Source organism: Phaenicophaeus curvirostris, chromosome 26 (assembly GCF_032191515.1).
Source record: "Phaenicophaeus curvirostris isolate KB17595 chromosome 26, BPBGC_Pcur_1.0, whole genome shotgun sequence".
NCBI lineage: Eukaryota > Metazoa > Chordata > Aves > Cuculiformes > Cuculidae > Phaenicophaeus > Phaenicophaeus curvirostris.
Window position 1 is genome coordinate 4,238,058 of NC_091417.1, and position 21,874 is coordinate 4,259,931.

At 62.8% G+C, this 21,874-nt stretch overlaps 2 protein-coding genes across 2 annotated transcripts; both read right to left on the reverse strand.

Moving 5' to 3' along the window:
- Positions 1 to 204: 204 nt before the first annotated feature.
- Positions 205 to 8,264, reverse strand: LOC138731107 (all-trans-retinol 13,14-reductase-like). The gene is made up of 11 exons (XM_069876821.1): positions 8,094 to 8,264; positions 7,276 to 7,458; positions 5,865 to 6,094; positions 5,245 to 5,440; positions 3,766 to 3,963; positions 3,557 to 3,682; positions 2,575 to 2,713; positions 1,534 to 1,643; positions 1,202 to 1,368; positions 588 to 747; positions 205 to 425 (listed from the first exon to the last, which is right to left on the reverse strand). Exons 1-11 carry the CDS (start codon positions 8,257 to 8,259, stop codon positions 280 to 282), a joined length of 1,821 nt encoding a protein of 606 aa, XP_069732922.1. The 5' UTR covers positions 8,260 to 8,264; the 3' UTR covers positions 205 to 279.
- Positions 8,265 to 10,671: 2,407 nt separating this feature from the next.
- On the reverse strand, positions 10,672 to 20,410 carry MPP2 (MAGUK p55 scaffold protein 2). Its single transcript, XM_069876769.1, has 12 exons — positions 20,392 to 20,410; positions 17,757 to 17,875; positions 16,912 to 17,064; positions 16,688 to 16,837; positions 15,503 to 15,730; positions 13,577 to 13,708; positions 12,772 to 12,877; positions 12,460 to 12,528; positions 12,209 to 12,370; positions 11,239 to 11,441; positions 11,036 to 11,164; positions 10,672 to 10,941 (listed from the first exon to the last, which is right to left on the reverse strand). Exons 2-12 carry the CDS (start codon positions 17,871 to 17,873, stop codon positions 10,765 to 10,767), a joined length of 1,626 nt encoding a protein of 541 aa, XP_069732870.1. The 5' UTR covers positions 17,874 to 17,875; positions 20,392 to 20,410; the 3' UTR covers positions 10,672 to 10,764.
- Positions 20,411 to 21,874: the final 1,464 nt, after the last annotated feature.

Here is a 21,874-nt window from a genome sequence, read left to right on the forward strand (position 1 = left end):
TCTCCTCCCATCCCCATCTCCTCGTATCCCATCCCTGCTCTGTCCTCTTCCCATCCCATCCCATCGCATCCCACTCCATCCCCATCCCACTCCATTCCCATCCCCATCCCCATTCCCATCCCCATCCCCGTCTCCTCCCATCCCATCCCTGCTCTGTCCTCATCCCATCCCACTCCATCCCTGTGAGAGACGGGCCCAGGCCAGCAGGACATCGGGGTTTATTGAACCAGGAGCACTCCCTGGCACGGGGCTGTCCCCACAGCCAGTGTCCCCAGCCCCTCACGCCACTTGCCGGCCCTGGCACCTCTTGATCTTCTTCTTGAGGAGCAGCAGGTCCAGGTAGAGCAGGCGGCCCAGGACAGCGGAGGCGCAGATCAGCCCCCCGTGGAGGGCCCCTGCCAGCCCGCAGCTGAACACGTCCTGCCCTGGGGACACGGTCAGCGCTGGTGGGAACACCGCCACCACCATGGGGGACAGTGCCACCACCGTGGGACATCGTCCTCTGCTGCAGGGAGCCCTTGGGAACACCATCTGGAGATGGGCATGGGACGGAGGGACAAGGGCACCTGGAGACACAGGTCCCTTACCTGTCAGGTAGAGGTTCTTCACGGGCGTCTCCGCTCTCATGGCAGCCACCACGGCCGGGCTGAAGCGGTCGACGTCGTGCTCGGCCCCGTACATCTCCCCGCGTGGAGCCGCCAGGTAGTGCTGGTTGGTGAGCGGTGATGCCGCCTCCACAAACTCCACCTGCCCGGGCAGGGGCACAGCAGGTGCTCGGGGGACATCGTGGTGTGTGAGGGGTACGTGTAGGTTCTCAGGACACGTGTAGGTTCTCAGGACACATACAGGTTCTTGGGGTATGTTGGCGTGAGGGTCCAACCCATCCCACCAAGCAGCAAGTCCCACCACACCACATCTGAGCCTACCTGGGGGCTGCTCGCCCCACATAACGATGTGGGGGGCTGTGATGTCCCACAGCTTTGCAGAGCACCCACTCTGCACTCCATATCCACTCTGGGCACCCACCACAGGGCTCCCCGTTCCCACTGGGCATCCCAATCCTGTTTGGGCATCCTCCACCCACCCACAGGGCTCCCAGTCCCTGCTGGACATCTCAGCCCCGCAGGGATCTCTCATCCACCCCTACACCCCTCAACTTCTCCAGGACACCCCATCCTGATGCCCACAGGGACCTCGTCACCTTGTCGCGGAGGTGTGGGAAGCGCTGCAGGGCGCGCTCCAGCAGGCACTGGGCGATGGACAGCTTGTACTGCTGGTAGTCGGGGCCGCGGTGCTTGGCGCGGGTGCCAGCCCACTCCTCAAACCACTCGTACCGCGCCATGGTCAGGATGGTCATGCATGAGCGGCCTGCGAAGGGTGGGGACAGCTGGTGACACCCTGGTGCCAGCCCTGGACCTGGCGGTGCCACCTCATAATCCTGGGCAGCAATTGAGGAGCCTCTGAGCCTGCAAAGCCAAGTGGATCAGAGCTGCAGAGCCGGAGGGGAGGACACGGAGCCCCCCTACTCCCTACCTGGGTGTCGCTGCTCGTAGGTGGGATCCTTGGCTGCAGGGAAGGTGATGAACATCATGGCCAGGTTTTCAGGGACCTCGTCGCGGCTCAGGGCAGCATAGCGGGTCATCCTGTGGGCAGGCACCCACCATGCATCCACGTCACCGGCAACGTTGGGCACCCACGTAACCCACCACAAACCCATCACACCCACCATGCACCCAACTCACCCTCAACTTTGGGCACTCATGCAACCCACCACACCCCCATCACACCCACCATGCACCCAACTCACCCTCAACGTTGGGCACCCACATAACCCAGCACACACCCATCACACCCACCATGCACCCAACTCACCCTCAACTTTGGGCACCCACGTAAACCACCACACACCCATCACACTCACCGTGCACCCACGCAACCCACCATGAACCCATCACACCCACCATGCACCCACGCAACCCACCACGCACCCATGCCACCCACCATGAACCCATCACACACACCGTGCACCCACCTCGCTCTCAATGTTGGGCACCCACATAACCCACCATGAACCCATCACACTCACCATGTACCCACCTCACTCTCAACGTTGGGCACCCACGCAACCCACCACAAACCCATCACACCCACCATGCACCCAACTCACCCTCAACTTTGGGCACCCACGTAAACCACCACACACCCATCACACTCACCGTGCACCCACACAACCCACCATGAACCCATCACACCCACCATGCACCCACGCAACCCACCACGCACCCATGCCACCCACCATGAATCCATCACACCCACCATGCACCCAACTCACCCTAAACATTGGGCACCCATGCAACCCACCACAAACCCATCACACCCACCATGTACCCACCTCACCCACAACGTTGGGCACCCACACAACCCACCATGAACCCATCTCACCCACCGTGCAGCCACCTCACCCACAACGTTGGGCACCCATGTACCCACCATGAACCCATCTCACCCACTGTGCAGCCACCTCTCCCCCAGCGTGACCCCCACCCCTGTGCCGTGCGCCCCCGTGTCCCTCACATGGTATCCAGGTCGTTGTGGGGGTAGATCCAGAAGTTGGTGGCCGGCAGGGCCAGCTCGGCCGCACTGCCCCGCAGCCCCACGAACACCAGGAAGGAGCCCATGCCGTGCCGCACCATGGCCAGGCGGGAGACGACGCCTGAGGAGATGTGGGGTGGGAGGCAGGAGATGACGCCTCGTCCCTGCTGAGGGGATGCCAGGGATGCTGGGGACATGGAGGGGCTGGGGAAACGGGGATGCTCAGGACACTGAGGGCACCAGAACATGGGGACATGAGAACACGTGGGTGTTGGAGACACCGGTGATGCCAGGAATGCAGGGATGCTGGGCACACCAGGGACACAGGGGTGGTGAGGACATGGGGACACAGGGACACAGGGATGCTGGGGACACAGGGATGCTGGGGACACAAGGATGCAGAGATGCTGGGGACATAGAAGAGTGACGAAGCTGGTGAAGGGGCTGGAGAACAGACCTTATGAGGAGCGTCTGAGAGAGCTGGGGGTGTTTAGCCTGGAGAAGAGGAGGCTGAGGGGAGACCTCATTGCTCTCTACAACTACCTGAAAGGAGGTTGTGGAGAGGAGGGAGCTGGGCTCTTCTCCCAAGGGACAGGGGACAGGACGAGAGGGAATGGCCTCAAGCTCCACCAGGGGAGGTTCAGGCTGGACATCAGGAAAACATTTTCATGGAAAGGGTCATTGGGCACTGGCAGAGGCTGCCCAGGGAGGGGGTTGAGTCACCTTCCCTGGAGGAGTTTAAGGGACAGGTGGACGAGGTGCTGAGGGACATGGTTTAGTGATTGATGGGAATGGTTGGACTCGATGATTCAGTGGGTCTTTTCCAACCTGGTGATTCTATGATTCTATGATTCTATGATAGGGATGAGGGACATCAGTGTTACGGGGCTCAGGGACAGTGGGGATGCAGGACATGGTGGCAGCAGGGATGCAGGGCAGGGACGTGTGCATGGGGTCACAGAACCTGGGTGGCTGCGGAGCTGGGAGGGCAGCAGCTTGCCAAAGGTGTTGAAGATGCCGGCATCGGAGATGACGATGGGGGCGAGGATCTCCACCTCCTCCTCACTCGGGCCCTTCTGCACCACCACCCCTGGGAGAGCAGGGGGTTAGGGGGGCACTGCCACCCTGTCCCTATCATGTCCCCCCGAGGAGGGTGAGGGGGTTGGTGCTCACCCACGGCGGTGCCGGCAGGGGAGATGAGGATGCGTGTGACAGGGGCTCGCACCAGCACGGCTCCCCCCGCGCGCTCGATGAGGGGCACGGCGTGGAAGGCGACCTCGCTGGCCCCGCCACGTGGGTACCAAGCCCCACGCTGGTAGTGGTGCAGCATCAGCACGTTCACCAGGAAACTGGAGTCCCGCGGCGCCGTGCCTGGGGACGGGAACCGTGGCAGATGGCACAGCGACCACCAACACGGGGCAGTCCCACATCCCGATCTGGCCTCCCCCATCCCGATGCAGCCCTCATCGTAGAATCATAGAATCACAGAACAGTTGGGTTGGAAGAGACCTCAAAGATCATCTAGTTTCAACCCCCCTGCCATGGGCAGGGACACTTCCCACTGAATCAGGCTGCCCAAGCCCCATCCAACCTGGCCTTGAACATCTCCAGGGATGGGGCAGCCACAGCTTCCCTGGGCAACTTGTTCCAATGTCTCACCACTCTCATGGTGAAGATATTCTTCCTAATGTCTCATCTAAATCTGCCTTTCTCCAGTTTATATCCATTCCTCCTCGTTCTAATACCACAAGATTTTATGAATAGTCCCTCTCCAGCTTTCTTACAGCCCCTTTCAGGTACTGGAAGGTCGCTATAAGATCTTCTTGGAGCCTTCTCTTCTCCAGGCTGAACAACCCCAACTCTCTCAGCCTGTCCTTGTATGGGAGGTTCTCCAGCCCTCGGATCATCCTTGTAGCCTCCTCTGGGCCCGTTCCAACAGCTCCATCTCCTTCTTACACTGAGGATTCCAGAACAGGACACAATCCTCCAGATGAGGTCTCGCAAGAGAGGAACAGAGGGGCAGAATCCCCTCCCTCGCCCTGCTGGCCACGCTTCTTTGGATGCAGCCTAGGACACGGTTGGACTTCTGGGCTGTGATAGCGCACTGCCAGCAAATATCTATCATGATACAACCCTCCCCTGTCATGACACGGTGCCCTCTGCTATTACACATCTCTCTGCTATCATACATATGAGGAGCAGCTGAGAGAGCTGGGGGTGTTTAGCCTGGAGAAGAGGAGGCTGAGGGGAGACCTCATTGCTCTCTCCAACTCCCTGAAAGGAGGTTGTGGAGAGGAGGGAGCTGGGCTCTTCTCCCAAGGGACAGGGGACAGGACAAGAGGGAATGGCCTCAAGCTCCACCAGGGGAGGTTCAGGCTGGATATTAGGAAAAAAAATTCATGGAAAGGGTCATTGGTCCCTGGCAGAGGCTGCCCAGGGAGGGGTTTGAGTCCCCTTCCCTGGAGGGGTTTAAGGGCCGGGTGGACGAGGCGCTGCGGGACATGGGTTAGTGATTGATGGGAATGGTTGGACTCGATGATCCAGTGGGTCTTTTCCAACCTGGTGATTCTATGATTCTATGACAACCCCTTCCTTATCACAACCACCCCATCCCTATCACAACATCCCTCCTGTGTCACGACGGCCTCTGACCATAGAAGAGGTAGCAGAGCAGGGCGCGCAGGTCGGGGTCGGCCGTCAGCTGGGCTACGGCCTCGCTGTGGCTGGTAGCCGCCATGCGGAAGACGGGTGAGATGTGATAGATGAGGCCGGTGCGGACCAGGAGGGCGGCCAGCCACCGTGGCACCAGCTTCAACACCGCCAGCAGCGCCACGTGCCGCGAGGCCATCTGCGTGGGTACCACCCCATGTCATCTGCCATGTCCCCAGCACCCATCCCCACCACGCCCATCACCCCTTTCCCCACCATCCACATCACTTGTCTCCACCGTGACCATCACATTGTCCCCAAGGCGCTTCTGTCCCAGACCGTGACCATCATCCATGTCATTGTGACCATCACCTGTGTCCCCAGCATCTCCACTGACTCTTCCCATTGAGACCACCACTCTTGTCCCCAGGTCCATCGTTTTTGTCCCCATTATAACCATCACCTGTGCCACCACCGGGCTCATCATTTCTATCCCCTTCATTACCCTTGTCCCAAACACTCCCTCTCCCCACCACGACCACCACCCATGCCAACTCATCACCCAGTGCCACCATCCCGAGGCTGTCCAGCCCCACGCAGATGGGTGTCCCTGGGTCCCCCACCTTGGAAAGCCTCATGAACTCCCTGATTGCCTTCTTCTCTGCCGGGAATTGCTCTTCCAGTGCCTCAGCGAAGGCGACTTTGCCAGCACGGAGCTGGTAACGCCGGGAACCCAGCACCACCTCATCGTAGGGGTCGGGCAGGCGCTGCCAGCAGAGCTGCCCATCTGTCAGCTGGTCCAGAGCCACGCGCAGCATGCTGCCCTCGTGCATCTGCCCCACGTAGTGGATGCCTGGGGGACAGGGGTCAGCGGCCAGGTGGCAGGGGACCCACCTGTCCCCACCCAGGGCACGTGTGGGGTGCAGAATACGGGTAATTTCATGTTCAACCTTCATCTGCTGCGGGGGGTGCATGGCATGCACGCTGCACGCTTGCTCCACACACACACTGCACGCAAACACCACGCACATTGCACGCACACACACCGGTTGACAGTGACTGAACACAAGCCAGCAGTGGCCCAGGTGGCCAAGAAGGCCAATGGCATCTTGGCTTGGATCAGAAACAGCGTGGCCAGCAGGGCCAGGGAGATTCTTCTCCCTCTGGACTCAGCACTGGGGAGACCGCTCCTCGAATCCTGGGGTCAGTTCTGGGCCCCTCACCACAAGAAGGATGTTGAGGCTCTGGAGCGAGTCCAGAGAAGAGCAACGAAGCTGGTGAAGGGGCTGGAGAACAAGAGGAGCGTCTGAGAGAGCTGGGGGTGTTTAGGCTGGAGAAGAGGAGGCTGAGGGGAGACCTCATTGCTCTCTCCAACTCCCTGAGAGGAGGTTGTGGAGAGGAGGGAGCTGAGCTCTTCTCCCAAGTGACAGGGGACAGGACGAGAGGGAATGGCCTCAAGCTCCACCAGGGGAGGTTTAGGCTGGACATTAGGAAAAATTTTTCACGGCAAGGGTGATTGGTCCCTGGCAGAGGCTGCCCAGGGAGGGGGTTGAGTCCCCTTCCCTGGAGGGGTTTAAGGGATGGGTGGATGAGGTGCTGAGGGACATGGTTTAGTGATTGATGGGAATGGCTGGACTCGATGATCTGGTGGGTCTTTTCCAACCTGGTGATTCTGTGATTCTATGAAATGCACTGCAGGCTGCATGCCCACATGTTGCATGCTACAAAAAAAACATGCACTGCACACAGTGTGTTTGCTGTGGGCACCGCACACACACGCTGCTGCTCCTGCTCGGTGCGTGCTGCAAACAGGGACAGGCACTGCATGTGAGTGCACTGAGCGCACGCGATGCACACGCAGTGATGGAATGTGCAAGCAGAGCACACTGCGCACACACAGGCACACCCTGCAAACACAACCTGCAAGCGCAACCAACCTGTGGACACCTGACCTGCATGCACACGCTGATCTGCACCCTCACACGCTGCCTGCACACACACGGGTGCCGAGTGGGGGTAACGGAGGGTCCTTACCCACGTCGAACTCAATGTCCTGCTCCTGGAAGGTGTGGCAGCACCCGCCAGCCTGGTCATGCTGCTCCAGCACCAGCACCCGTTTTCCCACCTTGGCGAGGGTGCCAGCTGCTGCCAGGCCCCCGATGCCGCTGCCGATGACCACGGCGTCCAGTGCCGGCGGCACGCGGCGCGCGCTGAACCCTGCACACACGTGTGCGCATGAGCACCCTCACCCTCGGGGCATGGGGCGCGTGGGTAGGCGGCACACCAGGAGCGCAATGGGACGGACGGTAGGACAGACAGAACACCCAGAGTGCAATGGGACCCACGGAAGGACAGATAGAACAGCCAGAGCGCAATGGGACGGACAGTAGGACAGACAGAACACCCAGAGTGTAATGGGATGAATGGAAGGACAGACAGGAGACCCAGAGCGCAATGGGATGGGTGGTAGGACAGATTGAACACCCAGAGTGTAATGGGATGGATGGAAGGACAGACAGAACACCCGGAGTGCAATGGGACGGATGGAAGGACAGATAGAACACCTAGAGCGCAGTGGGATGGGTGGTAGGACAGATTGAACACCCAGAGTGTAATGGGATGGATGGAAGGACAGATAGAACACCCAGAGCGCAATGGGATGGACAGTAGGACAGACGGAACAGCCAGAGTGCATTGGGATGGACAGTAGGACAGACGGAACAGCCAGAGTGCATTGGGATGGACAGTAGGACAGACGGAACAGCCAGAGAGCAATGGGATGGACAGGCAGACAGCACGTCAAGAGCACTACAGGGCAGACAGACAGACACACAGGTGCACCCAGCACTCACCCTGCTTCAGGACCTTGTCCCGGGCGCGTGGCTCAGTCACCAGTGGCCGTGGTGGCCCCGGGGGAGGCCAGGAGAAGGGGTTGCCAGCCGGTGCCAGGAGCCGGTGGGCCACCAGCCCCAAGGCCAGCGTGCCCAGGGCCACCAGCAGCAGCAGAGCGGCCCACATGGCTGTCCCCACGGCAGCGGGCAGGCACCGCGGCTTAAAGACAGAGGGGATTATGGACACAGCACCTCGCAGCCACCAAGGCTTTATAGCCTCTGCGGCTTTATAGCCACCGCAGCTTAGTGGCACAGGAGCTTATAGCCACGGCATTTATTGGCCACGGCACACTAGATCCACGGCAACCTACGGCCAGCAACACCCCAGAGCACACGCGTGTGCACAGGGCGGAGGGCTGCTTGATGCAGGCATGTGCTGGTTCACTGGGGGCTGCGCACACATGTGTGCACACAGGCGAATGTGTGTCCTGTTCAATGTCTTTATCAAGGACCTGGATGAAGGCATCGAGTGCACCCTGAGCAAGTTTGCGGATGACACTAAGCTGGGTGGAAGCTGGATCTGCTGGGGAGTCGGGAGGCTTCAAAGGGATCTGAACAGGCTGGATCCATGGGCTGAGACCAATGGGATGAGGTTTAACAAGGCCAAATGCCGGGTCCTGCACTTGGGGCACAACAACGCTGAGCAGCTCCAGACTAGGAGAAGTCTGGCTGGAAACTGCCTGGAGGAGAAGGACCTGGGGGTGTTGGTTGAACAGGAGCCAGCAGTGGCCCAGGTGGCCAAGAAGGCCAATGGCATCTTGGCTTGGATCAGAAACGGCGTGACCAGCAGGGCCAGGGAGGTTCTTCTCCCTCTGGACTCGGCACTGGGGAGACCGCTCCTTGAATCCTGGGGTCAGTTCTGGGCCCCTCACCACAAGAAGGATGTTGAGGCTCTGGAGTGAGTCCAGAAAAGAGCAACGAAGCTGGTGAAGGGGCTGGAGAACAAGAGGAGCGTCTGAGAGAGCTGGGGGTGTTTAGCCTGGAGAAGAGGAGGCTGAGGGGAGACCTCATTGCTCTCTGCAACTCCCTGAAAGGAGGTTGTGGAGAGGAGGGAGCTGGGCTCTTCTCCCAAGGGACAGGGGACAGGACGAGAGGGAATGGCCTCAAGCTCCACCAGGGGAGGTTCAGGCTGGACATCAGGAAAAAATTTTTCACGGAAAGGGTGATTGGGCACTGGCAGAGGCTGCCCAGGGAGGGGGTTGAGTCACCTTCCCTGGAGGGGTTTAAGGGACGGGTGGACGAGGTGCTGAGGGACATGGGTTAGTGATTGATGGGAATGGTTGGACTCGATGATCCAATGGGTCTCTTCCAACCTGGTGATTCTATGATTCTATGTACCTGTGCGATGCATGCCCACCCACCCTTGGGCAAGGAAGCACATGCAGAGCTGTGCAAGCTGCACACTCCCTGCTCTCTGCGCATACCTGTGCTCCCCCTTACCCACTCCACAGACACAATCCTCACCCACAGCTTGTGCACACACCCCCACGTCCCCCCCAACCCCTCACCCCCACCCCACACACACCCAGCTGTGCTGCCTGCAGCTCTGCTGACACCTCCCGGCAGCCCCGAGGAGGAGCCTGATTGTGCAAGAACACACACACACAACCACAGAATCATAGACTCATAGAATCACCAGGTTGGAAAAGACCCACACACACATGCACAAACACCACACACCAACCCACCCACCCCCAATAACCAACCACTCCCCCGCACCCACCCCAGACACAGCCAGGAGTGCACACGCGTGTGCACACTCACCCCCCAGACCTGGCCACAAGGACCAACCCCCCTGCTTTTCTTTATCTTTTCTTTATCTTTAATAAAAGTCACGGCAAAATACCAAAATGGAGCAATTTGGGGTGGGGGGAAGGGAGAAGAGGAAGAGGGGCAGCAGAGGGACACACACACACCCCCCCCTCCTGGCACGGGGCACACGCGTGTGCACGCTGCCCTCCCCGCATCCCTGCCCCTCGGGGTCACCCCACGATTCCCCCCCCCCCGCAGTGCCCCAGAGAGCACCACAACCCCCCCGGATTAATTAAGGGTTAATTACAGGGCTGATCCCACGAGGGCAGGGGGTCTCCAGGGGTTATTGCTACCTGGGAAGGGGGCGACGGGGAGCACAAGGGACAGAGAGGGACCCCCACCCTGGTCAAGGTGTCCCTGGCGGGGGGGTCAGCCGCAGCTTGTGGGGCTCCAGATGAGTAGGTCCCCCCCTGCCCAGTTCTGGGGGTCCTGACCCCACGCGTTGCCCCTGGGATGGGGAAACTGAGGCACAGGGCCACGAGGGGCCATGGCCGCATGGTGCTGGAGGACCCCTACCCCCCCTGTGCCCCCCACTCCAACGCGGGGGCAACTAGGATGGGGAAGGGGGTGGGTTTGGCAGTGAATCAGCTGTGTGGCTGCTGGGCATGGCCAGGAGGGTCTGTCCCCACCCCACAGGACCCCCCAAGCCACTTCTCCCCCCATAAATCTGGGGCTAGGTGGCGGGGAGGGGCTCTGCAGAGCCAGCCCCCGGCAGTGCTGAGCACGGCACGCTCATCACAGCAGTGGGGGAAAAGGGCAGGGGGCACTTGTCCCCCCCACAAAGCCATCCAGGGGGTTGGGGCGGGGGTCCTGGGGGGGGTCAGTAGACCCAGCTGACGGGCACCCACTGGGGCTGGGTGCGCAGCCGCTCCATGGCCTCGCGCAGCCGCCCGAAGGTGCGCTCCAGATCGTCGTTGGTGAGGCTGAGGTCGAAGTAGTGGCCGTAGCCGCGCTGGATGCGGCCGCTCTCCTCCACCGTCCGCTTGGCATCAGCCTCCTGCCCCCGCACAGACCCTGCCTCAGTTTCCCTATTGTGCCCCCCACCCCCCACCCCATGCCCCCCATCCTCTCGCCCCATGAAGGGCACCCACCGTCAGCTGCTTGGTGGCCACCCCGCTCTCCAGCGCCGCGCGGTTCATGGCCCGCAGCGTCTCGGGCGAGGGGGCTTCGATGAAGACCACATATGGCACGAATTCAGCCGTTCTCAGCACCTTCACTGCCTGAGAGGGAGGGGACGGCGTTGAGACCCAACATGGGGCACCCCAGGACCTCCCCCCCTCAGCGCGTCCCCTACCTGGGGGTTGACGTCCAGGATGCACATCTTGCCGGCATCCACCACCGCGCGGATGGAGTCGATCTTGGTGCCGTAGAGGTTGCCCTCGTACTCGCCGTGCTCCAGGTACCGCCCCGCCTTGATGTCTGCCTCCATCTCCCCCCGCGACACGAAGCAGTACCCGTGCCCGTCCTTCTCGCTCTCCTTGGGCTTCCGGGACGTGTCTGCTCGGGGAGCACCCGGCTGAGCATCACCAGCCCCGGGGACCTACCCTGGTACCCACAGCCCCTGGGGACACTCATGGAGATTGACACTCACAGGGACAGGGATTCTCGCAGGGGACTGGGATGCTGATGAGGGACAGGGATCGTCTCAGGGGATGATGATGCTCACAGGGTCAGCAATGCTGGGCTGAGACCAATGGGATGAGGTTTAACAAGGCCAAAGGCCAGGTCCTGCACTTGGGGCACGAAAACCCTGAGCAGCCACAGACCAGGAGAAGTCTGGCTGGAAACTGCCTGGAGGAGAAGGACCTGGGGGTGTTGGTTGAACATGAGCCAGCAGTGGCCCAGGGGGCCAAGAAGGCCAATGGCATCTTGGCTTGGATCAGAAACGGCGTGGCCAGCAGATCCAGGGAGGTTCTTCTCCCTCTGGACTCGGCACTGGTGAAACCAAACCTTGAATCCTGGGGTCAGTTCTGGGCCCCTCCCCACAAGAAGGATGTTGAGGCTCTGGAGCGAGTCCAGAGAAGAGCAACGAAGCTGGTGAGGGGGCTGGTGAAAGGGTGATTGGTCCCTGGCAGAGGCTGCCCAGGGAGAGGGTTGAGTCCCCTTCCCTGGAGGGGTTTAAGGGACGGGTGGATGAGGTGCTGAGGGAGATGGTTTAGTGATTGGTGGGAATGGTTGGACTCGATGATCCAGTGGGTCTTCTCCAACCTAGTGATTCTGTGATTCTACAATAGCGATGCTGGGGGGAACACGGGGACACTCACAGGGGATGGTGGTGCCATAGCGCGCCTGGTCTGACATGATGAGCTTGTTCTTGAGGCTGCGCCGCCCCACGCCCTGGGCACCGATGAGCACCAGGGTTTTCCGTCGGAATGGGGGCATGCGGGCCATCTCCTCATAGATCAGCAGCTCGTGGCGGTCGAACTCTGGACGAGGGACAGGGCTGTCACCCGCAGTGGGACCCCAACCTGGGCACACCATGAGGTGTCACCACAAGCCCTTGGGAGACACTCACCAGCGTTCTTCGTTGTCAGGTACATCATCCTCTTCTTCCTCTTCCCGCTGAGGCTGCCACAGAGAGCACCTGCCGAGGGCACGGGCTGGCTGAGCCAGGGATGGGGACAATGCCGTGGCACGGGGACGGTGACATGGGAGCTGGGAGCTGCTATGCAGGCAGTGCCATGGGCATGGGGACATCACCCGGGGACCAGGGATCTACAGGGACAGTGCCACAGGGATGGAGACACCACCACAGAGCAATAGGGACGCGGCCGTAGGGTGTGGGGTTCCCTTGGGAGGTGACCAGGATGGGGAGGGGGCTCCATACCCGACACGGGGGCCACCTCCGCGTCCCGCTTGACGAAGGCTTTGCGCTTCTCCTCCAGCAGCTGGCTGGGCACCAGCCCCGCGCTGCCCCCCTCCACGTGGCACGCCTGGGGGACAACGCCACAGGGGGGGACCCTCAGACCCACAGCAACGCCCCAGCTCCCAGGGATCCCCCCCTGGCTCGAGGGACACTTCCCCCGCACCAGCTCCTAGGGATCACCCAAGTGTCCAGGGACCCTCCTTAGATCCAGGGAACCCCTCCCCCTGGATCTAGGGACCCCCACCAGCTCCCAGGGAGCCTCCTTAGATTCAGGGACACCACCCCACCTGGATCTAGGGACCCCCAACAGCTCCCAGGGGGCCTCCTCAGATACATGGACACCCCCCTCCCTGGATCTAGGGACCCCCACGAGCTCCAGGGAGCCTCCTTAGATCCAGGGACAACCCCCTTCCCTAGATCTAGGAACCCCCACCACTTCCCAGGGAGCCTCCTCAGATCCAGGGACCCTTTCCTCCCTGGATCTAGGGACCCACATCAGCTCCCAGGGACGCACCCAGCATTCTCCCCTCCCCGGATCCAAGGACACCCCAAGTTCCCAGAGATCTCCCGGCTCCCAGGGATCCCCCCCTGGCCCTAGGGACCCCTCTCCAGCTCCCAGGGATCACCCAAGTGTCCAGGAACCCTCCCCAGATCCAGACACAACCCCAGCTCCCAGGGTCCCCTTGACCATCCCCGGCCCCCAACTGCCAGGGGGACCCCCAGGGTGGGGGACAAAGGCCCTTTCCACTCCCCAAATCCCCCTGACCTGCCACCAGTTGGGGTCGTCCTGGTTGACGATCTGCAGGAGGTCACCGGCCACGAAGCGCAGTCCGGCCTCTTTACAGGGGATGAGGCTGTCGGTGGCTGGATCGTAGTCGAAGTGGCACTTGACAAAGACCTTGGGGGGGTGTTAAGCAAGGAGGGGGCGCTGCCGGACATCTGCGACCCCCGGAGTGGCCACCTGTGCCTCAGTTTCCCCAGAGTGGGTGCCTGTGCCTCAGTTTCCCCAATGTGACAGCAGGAAACGCAGCTGCGCCACGCACACACACACACACCCCTCCACACACACGCGTGTGCACCCCACTAGGCACCATCCTCGCGTCCCCCCGCCGCCCGCCGCAGCCAAGCTCGCACGGCACCCGCGCACACGCAGGCGGCACCGGCAGCCGCCGCCGCGCCCCACAGCAACCCCACGGCGGCCCCCACGCACACCCCCACGGCCACACACAGGCACACGCACGCGCCCAGCGCCGCCAACGCCGTCCCCACGATGGCACACATGTGAGCGGAGCGTGGGGACACGCGGACACGCCACCCCGCAAACGCGTGTGCGAGCAGAGGGGATCCCTGCGCGGTGCCACCGGCCCCCGGGTGCTGTGGGCACAGCCTGGAGCAGGGACGCGTGGTGCCAGGGGGGCAAGGACAGTGCTGCTTTGTCCCCAAGGAGGCAGCGTGACGACAGGCGCCTGTGCCAGCTGGCACGGGGAGGGGGGCACGGGCACCCTTGGCCACCCGGGGAACCAAGTCCTCTGGTGGGGATGGGGACAGGGCAGGGACAGGGGTGGGGACAAGGACAGAGATGGGGACAAGGAGAGAATCATAAAATCGTAGAATCACCAGGTTGGAAGAGATCCACCGGATCAGCGAGTCCAACCATTCCCATCAATCACTAAACCATGTCCCGCAGCACCTCGTCCACCCGTCCCTTAAACCCCTCCAGGGAAGGGGACTCAACCCCCTCCCTGGGCAGCCTCTACAAGGGACCAATGACCCTTTCCATGAAAAATTTTTTCCTAATGTCGAGCCTGAACCTCCCCTGGTGGAGCTTGAGGCCATTCTCTCTCGTCCTGTCCCCTGTCACTTGGGAGAAGAGCCCAGCTCCCTCCTCTCCACAACCTCCTTTCAGGGAGTTGCAGAGAGCAATGAGGTCTCCCCTCAGCCTCCTCTTCTCCAGGATAAACAACCCCAGCTCTCTCAGACGCTCCTCTTGTTCTCCAGCCCCTTCACCAGCTTCGTTGCTCTTCTCTGGACTCGCTCCAGAGCCTCAACATCCTTCTTGTGGGGAGGGGCCAGAATTGAACCAGGATTTTCCACCCAGGAGAGTGTGCACCTGTCCAGGTCAGAGTTGACAGTTTCTGAAGCAGAATGCTCTGGAGGAGAAGGACCTGGGGGTGTTGGTTGACAGCGACTGAACATGAGCCAGCAGTGGCCCAGGTGGCCAAGAAGGCCAATGGCATCTTGGCTTGGATCAGAAACGGCGTGACCAGCAGGGCCAGGGAGGTTCTTCTCCCTCTGGACTCGGCACTGGGGAGACCGCTCCTCGAATCCTGGGGTCAGTTCTGGGCCCCTCACCACAAGAAGGATGTTGAGGCTCTGGAGTGAGTCCAGAGAAGAGCAACGGAGCTGGGGAAGGGGCTGGTGAAAGGGTGATTGGTCCCTGGCAGAGGCTGCCCAGGGAGGAGGTTGAGTCCCCTTCCCTGGAGGGGTTTAAGGGACGGGTGGTCGAGGTGCTGAGGGACATGGTTTAGTGATTGATGTGAATGGTTGGACTCAATGATCCAATGGGTCTTTTCCAACCTGGTGATTGTATGATTCTGTGACCCATGGGCTGGGTGCTGGGGACAGATGTGGGGCAGATGTGGGGGTACAGACTTGGGGGTGGGCAGAAAGAGGGCACAGACGGGGCCGGTACCTGCCGGGGTGGGTGAGGCTCCTGGTAGCTGGGCAGGATCTTGAGGACGACGCTGCCGCTGGCGTGGCGCAGACTCTCCTGCAGTGCCCGTGGGTCGCTGCCCACCTCGCGCCCGTTCACCTCGCGGATGACGTCGCCCACGTGCAGCAGCCCCTGCTGCGCCACCATCCCCCCGTGCAGGATGCGGGCGATCACCAGCTCCCCCCGCTCCACACGGAACGTCACCCCCTGCACACACGGAACCCCCTCAGTGCCACCCCCCCAGGATCCAGAACCGCCCCCCCCAGCATCTCCCATCACTCTAGTGATGGCCCCAGAAACTCCCCAGCACCCAGAACCCCCCCACCCCAAGAAACCTCCCAGCATCCAAAACTCCCCCCAGGAACCCCCCAGCACCCAGAACCCCCTCCAGCATCTCCCATCACCCTAGTGATGGCCCCAGAAACCTCCCAGCACCCAGAACCCCCCCACCCCAAGAAACCTCCCAGCATCCAGAATTCCCCCAGGAACACCCCAGCACCCAGAACCCCCCCCCCAACACCTTCTGTCACCCTAGTTATGGCCCCAGAAACCCCCCAGCGCTCAGAACCCCCTCCAGCATCTCCCATCACCCTAGTGATGGCCCCAGAAACCTCCCAGCACCCAGAACCCCCTCCAGCATCTCCCATCACCCTAGTGATGGCCTCAGAAACCTCCCAGCACACAGAAACACCCCTAGAAACCTCTCAGCGCCCAGACACCCACCCAGTATCTCCTGTCACCCTAGTGATGGCCCCCAAAACCTCCCAAACCCCAGAAACACCCCCAGCATCTCCTGTCACCCCAGTGAATGGCACTAGAAATCCCTCCAGCACCTCCCGTTACTCTAGTGATGGTCTCAGAAACCTTCGAGCACCCAGAAACCTCCCAGCACCCAGAACACCCCCAGCATCTCCAGTCACCTTAGTGATGGCCCCAAAGACCTCCCAGCACCCAGAACGCCCCCAGCATCCAGAAACCCCCCTGAAACCTCCCAGCACTCAGAAACCTCCCAGCAACTCCAGTCACCCCAGCAACCCCCAGCACCAAGTACCCACCTGGCACCTGAGGTGTCCCCAACATCTACCCATGTCCCCAACCTGTGACATCCCCAGCACCCAGCAATGCCCCCCTACCCAGCAAAATGCCCCCCTGGATGGGGCTCACCAGGTTCTCGCCCGCCGTCTTGCGGATGCCCACCATGCGCACGGCGTCGGGGGGCACGGGCTGGTTGCTGAAGGTGGGGTCCAGAACGGGGCTCGGCGGGGGCGTCTCGTAGCTCTTGGAGGCCACCGAGTCGTGGGTCTCCAGCAGGGACTGCAAAGCATGGTGGGGGGGTGGTCACACCTGCCTCGCACGCCCCGGCACGCGCTGCCGCACGCGTGTCCCACCTGGAAGTGGGGTTCGCGCAGGATGCGGGCGAGCTCGGCGGCCGCGCCGTCCTGCCGCGCCAGGTGCCCGATGTCACACAGGATCTCCTGCACCAGCTCCAGGTTGTTGTCCCGCACGGCCTCCAGCTTCGTCTCCTCCAGCCGCTCGTGCGCCTGGGGGGGTCGGGGATTAGGGACCCCCCTGTGCCATCTGCCCCCAGCATCTGCTCATGTGCATGCAACACACCCCGCGTTGTCCCCACTCACCTGCCTCCACGAGTGGTGGCACAGGGACATGGTCACCCCAAATCCTCATCATTGTCCCCACTCAACTGCTTCCAAGAGTGGTGGCACAGGGACACCCCAAGCCTCCATCATTGTCCCCACTCATCTGCTTCCACGAGTGGTGGCACAGGGACACCCCAAACCCTCATCATTGTCCCCACTCATCTGCTTCCACAAGTGGTGGCACAGGGACACCCCAAACCACCAGCATCGTCCCCACTCACCTGCTTCCACGAGTGGTGGCACAGGGACACCCCAAACCCTCATCATTGTCCCCACTCATCTGCTTCCACAAGTGGTGGCCCAGGGACATCCCAAGCCTCCATCATTGTCCCCACTCATCTGCTTCCACAAGTGGTGGCACAGGGACACGGTCACCCCAAACCACCAGCATCGTCCCCACTCACCTGCTTCCACGAGTAATTCCTGGTAATTCCTGCTCACGCGCACGCACACACCCCCTTTGCACACGCACAGCACCCTGTGCACACCTGTAAATGCACACCCCCATGCACCCACTGTCCCCCACTCACTGCCACCTGCGGTGGGGGACACACAGTGACACCCCCGTGACATGGTACCTTGGCCAAGGACCTCACGATGGGGCTCTCCATGATGCCTCGCAGGAAGATGAGGTCCAGGTCAGCGGCTCCAGGGGTGCCAGGGAGCCCCATCAGGTTGTCCAGGACCTGCTGCATGGCTGGGGGCGCGGGGACAGGGACACGGGGACATGGTGGGGACACGCATGGGTGGCAGGGTAAGGTCTAACCCTGGCTGCCAGGCCCCGCAGCCCCGCTGTGCCTCAGTTTCCCCAACCAAAGAACCTCCCATCTCTGTGCACAGAGCTTGCCCACACACAGACCGGCTGCCCCCTTGGCCCCCCCAGACCTACCCTGCATCCACCCCCCAAAACCAGCCCCCCAAGAGCCCCCCAGGGGGGGCATTGCCCACAGCCACAGGCAGCAGCTGGGGGCGGGGGGGGGCAGAGCAAATGGGGGTGCAATAAAGGTGGGGTGTACAATGCAACCAAGGAGAGCAATGCAGCTCGGGGGGAGGAGGCTGTGATGCAATTTGGGGGGGCGATGCAGCTGGAGGGGGGGGGCAATGCTGCTGGAGGGAGGTGGGGCGACGATGCAACCGGGGGGGCTGCAATGCAACTGGAAGGAAAGGGGGTGATGCAGCTGGAGGGAGGGGAGCGATGCAGCTGAGTGGGGGGCGATGCGAGTAGGGGGGTGATGCAGCTGGGAGGTGGGGGGTGATGCAGCTGGGAGGGGAGCAATGCAGCTGCACTGGGGGGGATGCAGCTGCACTGGGGGGGGATGCAGCTGCACTGGGGGGGGATGCAGCTGGAGGGAGGTGGAGGGTGATGCTGGAGGGGGGGCAATGCAGCTGCACTGGGGGGGCAATGCAGCTACACTTGGAGGGGGATGCAGCTGGAGGGAGGTGGGAGCAATGCAGCTGCACTGGGGGGGATGCAGCTGGAGGGAGGTGGGGGGCGATGCTGGAGGACGGGGGGGGGCAATGCAGCTGATGAGGGGAGAGCAATGCAGCTGGAGGGGAGTGGAGTGATGCAACTGGAGGGGGAGCCATGAAAGTGCACTGGGGGGGTGCAGCTGGAGGGGAGAGGGGGACAATGCAGCTGCACTGGAGGGGGGAGCGATGCAGCTGGAAGGAGGGGGGCGATGCAGCTGCATTGGGGGGGGATGCAGCTGCATTTTGGGGGGGGATGCAGCTGGAGCCGCTGCGCTGCGAGGCTGCGCTGCAATGGCGGGGATGCTCGCGATGCAGCCGGGGGGGCGGGGGGGGCTGCAATGCAGGTTGCCCTCCCATATCGGGGGGTGGCACGACCCGAGGGACCCCCATCCCCATCCCTCCATCTCCCCCCCCCACACCCCCCCCCCTCCCGGTACCTGGGGCCGCGGGGGGGGCGGGCGGTGCAGCCCCTCGGCCGGGGCCGCTCATCGCTGCGGGCGGAGCCGCCGCCGCCCCCCCAGATCCGGGTACCGCCCCCCCCCCCGCTCCCCGCTTTGCACACGCGTGTGCACGCGCAGCCCCCTTGCACACCCGCAGCCAGGCGGAGCTGGAGCTCGGCAGCCCCAGCTCCCCCCGTGCAGCCCCCACCTCGTGTAGAGCCCCCCCCACCCAGTGCAGCCCCCCGACTCGAGCATCACCCCGTGGAGCCCCCCCTTGCATCCTCTACCCCATGCATCCCCCACCCCGTGCATCGCCCCCCGTTGTAGCCCACCCCATGCATCCTACCGACCAGTGCATCACCCCCTGCATCCCCCTCCGTGCATTCTCTCCCCCGTGCAGCCCCCCAACCCGTTATAGCCCCCCTATGCAGCCTCTCGACCCCCGTGAAGCCCCTCCTTGCATCCTCTCCCCTGTGCATCCCCCACACCATGTATTGCCCCCCCCGCCTCTACCGTGCAGCCCCCCGACCCATTATAGCCCCCCCGTGCATCCCCCACCCCGTGCATCACCCCCTACCCGTTATAGCCCCCTCGTGCATCGTCCCCCCCGTGCATCACCCCCCACCCCGTGTATAGCCCCCCCGTGCCACCCCCTGTGAAGCCCCCCCTTGCATCCCCCCCCTTGCATCCCCCCGGCCCGTGTATAGCCCCCCCGGGCACCCCCTGTGAAGCCCCCCCTTGCATCCCCCACCTTGCATCCCCCCCCCTTGCATCCTCCCCTCTGTGCATCCTCTCCCCTGTGCATCGCCCCCCCCATGCATCCCCCCCGACCCGTGCATCACCCCGGTGCAACCCCCCCATTGCATCCTCCCCTCTGTGTATCCCCCACCCCGTTACAGCCCCCCCCCGCAACCCCCCTCCATGCATCCCACCCCCCCAAACTCACCCGCGCCCCCCCTGCTCGCATCAGCAGCTCCCGCTGTTCGTGGGGGGGGGGGTGGAGAGTGGGGGGCTCGGCCCCTTTAAGGGGGCGGGGGGGGGGGCTTTAAAGGCTCCGCACCCCCCCACCCCCTTGCACATGCCCTTGCACACTCACCCACACACATGCAAGAACGCACGCAGGCTGAGCCCCCCCCGCATACCCCCCCCACATACGTGTGCAACACCAGCCCTTTGCACACGCGTGTGCACACCCCGCGGTGCCCACCGAGCGCAGCACGAGCCAATCCCTCCTACATGCCAAAGAGGGAGGGGGTTGCACACTCGTGTGCCCTGCGTGTGCGCCCAGCCCTGGTGAACTCACCCGCGGCACAAGTGGGGGCGGCTGCCGGCATCGCTGCGGGCACGGATGGACACGGGGACAGCCGGACACGCGTGCCTGGCACCGATGGGACAAGGATGGCTGGACACGCGTGCCTGGCACCGATGGGATGGGGACAGACGGACACGGGGACAGCCGGACACGCGTGCCTGGCACTGATGGGACAAGGATGGCTGGACACGCGTGCCTGGCACCGATGGGATGGGGACAGACGGACACGGGGACAGCCGGACACGCGTGCCTGGCACTGATGGGATGGGGACAGACAGACACAGGCACAGCCAGACACGCGTGCCTGGCACCGATGGGACAAGGATGGCTGGACACGCGTGCCTGGCACCGATGGGATGGGGACAGCCGGACACGGGGACAGCCGGACACGCGTGCCTGGCACCGATGGGACAAGGATGGCTGGACACGCGTGCCTGGCACCGATGGGATGGGGACAGACGGACACAGGCACAGCCGGACACGCGTGCCTGGCACTGATGGGAAGGGGACAGACGGACACGGGGACAGACGGACACATATTCCTGGCACCAATGGGACAAGGACGGCCACACAGGTGTGTGCTGCCAGGCGACCACAGGCACCCCCCAGCACGCTTTGCACACGCGTGTGCAGGGGTGTGAGCGCATCACAGGTGTGTGCAGGGACACACGGAGCCCCCACGCTGTGCCCCACAGCGCCGGAGGGACCCTGGTGACACACACAGCCAGGCACCCTCGTGTGCCCAGTGTCCCCAGGACCACCAGTGTCCCCAGGGTCCCCAGTGTTCCCAGCACCTCCAGTGTCCCCAGCGTCCCCAGCACTCCCAGTGTCTCCAGCATCCCCAGTGCCCCCAGTGTCTTCAGCACCCCCAGTGTCCCCATCACCCCCAGTGTCCCCAGTGTCCACAATGTCCCCTGCACCACCAGTGTCACCAGTGTCCCCGGCACCCCCAGTGTCTCCAGCACCCCCAGTGTCTCCAGCATCCCCAGTGTCACCAGCGTCCCCATGGTCCCCAGCATCCCCAGTGGACCCAGCACCACCAGTGTCCCCAGTGTCCCCAGGGTTCCCAATGTCCCCAGCACCTTTAGTGTCCCCAGTGGTCCCAGTGACCCCAGTGGCCCCAGCACCACCAGTGTCCCCAGCATCCCCAGTGGCCCCAGCACCACCAGTGTCCCCAGCACCCTTAGTGTTCCCAGTGTCCCCAGCACCACCTGGGTCCTCGGTGTCCACAGTGTCCCCAGCACCCCCAGTGTCTCAGGTGTCCCCAGTGTCCCCAGTATACCCCAGTGTCAGCACCACCAGTGTCCCCAGTGTCCCCAGCACCAGCAGTATCTCCAGCACCCCCAGTGCCCCCAGCATCCCCAGTGCCCCCAGTGTCCCCAACATCCCTAGTGTCCCCAGCACGCCCAGTGCCCCCAGGGTCCCCAGCACCCCCAGAGTCCCCAGCGTCACCAATGTCCCCAGGGCCCACCAG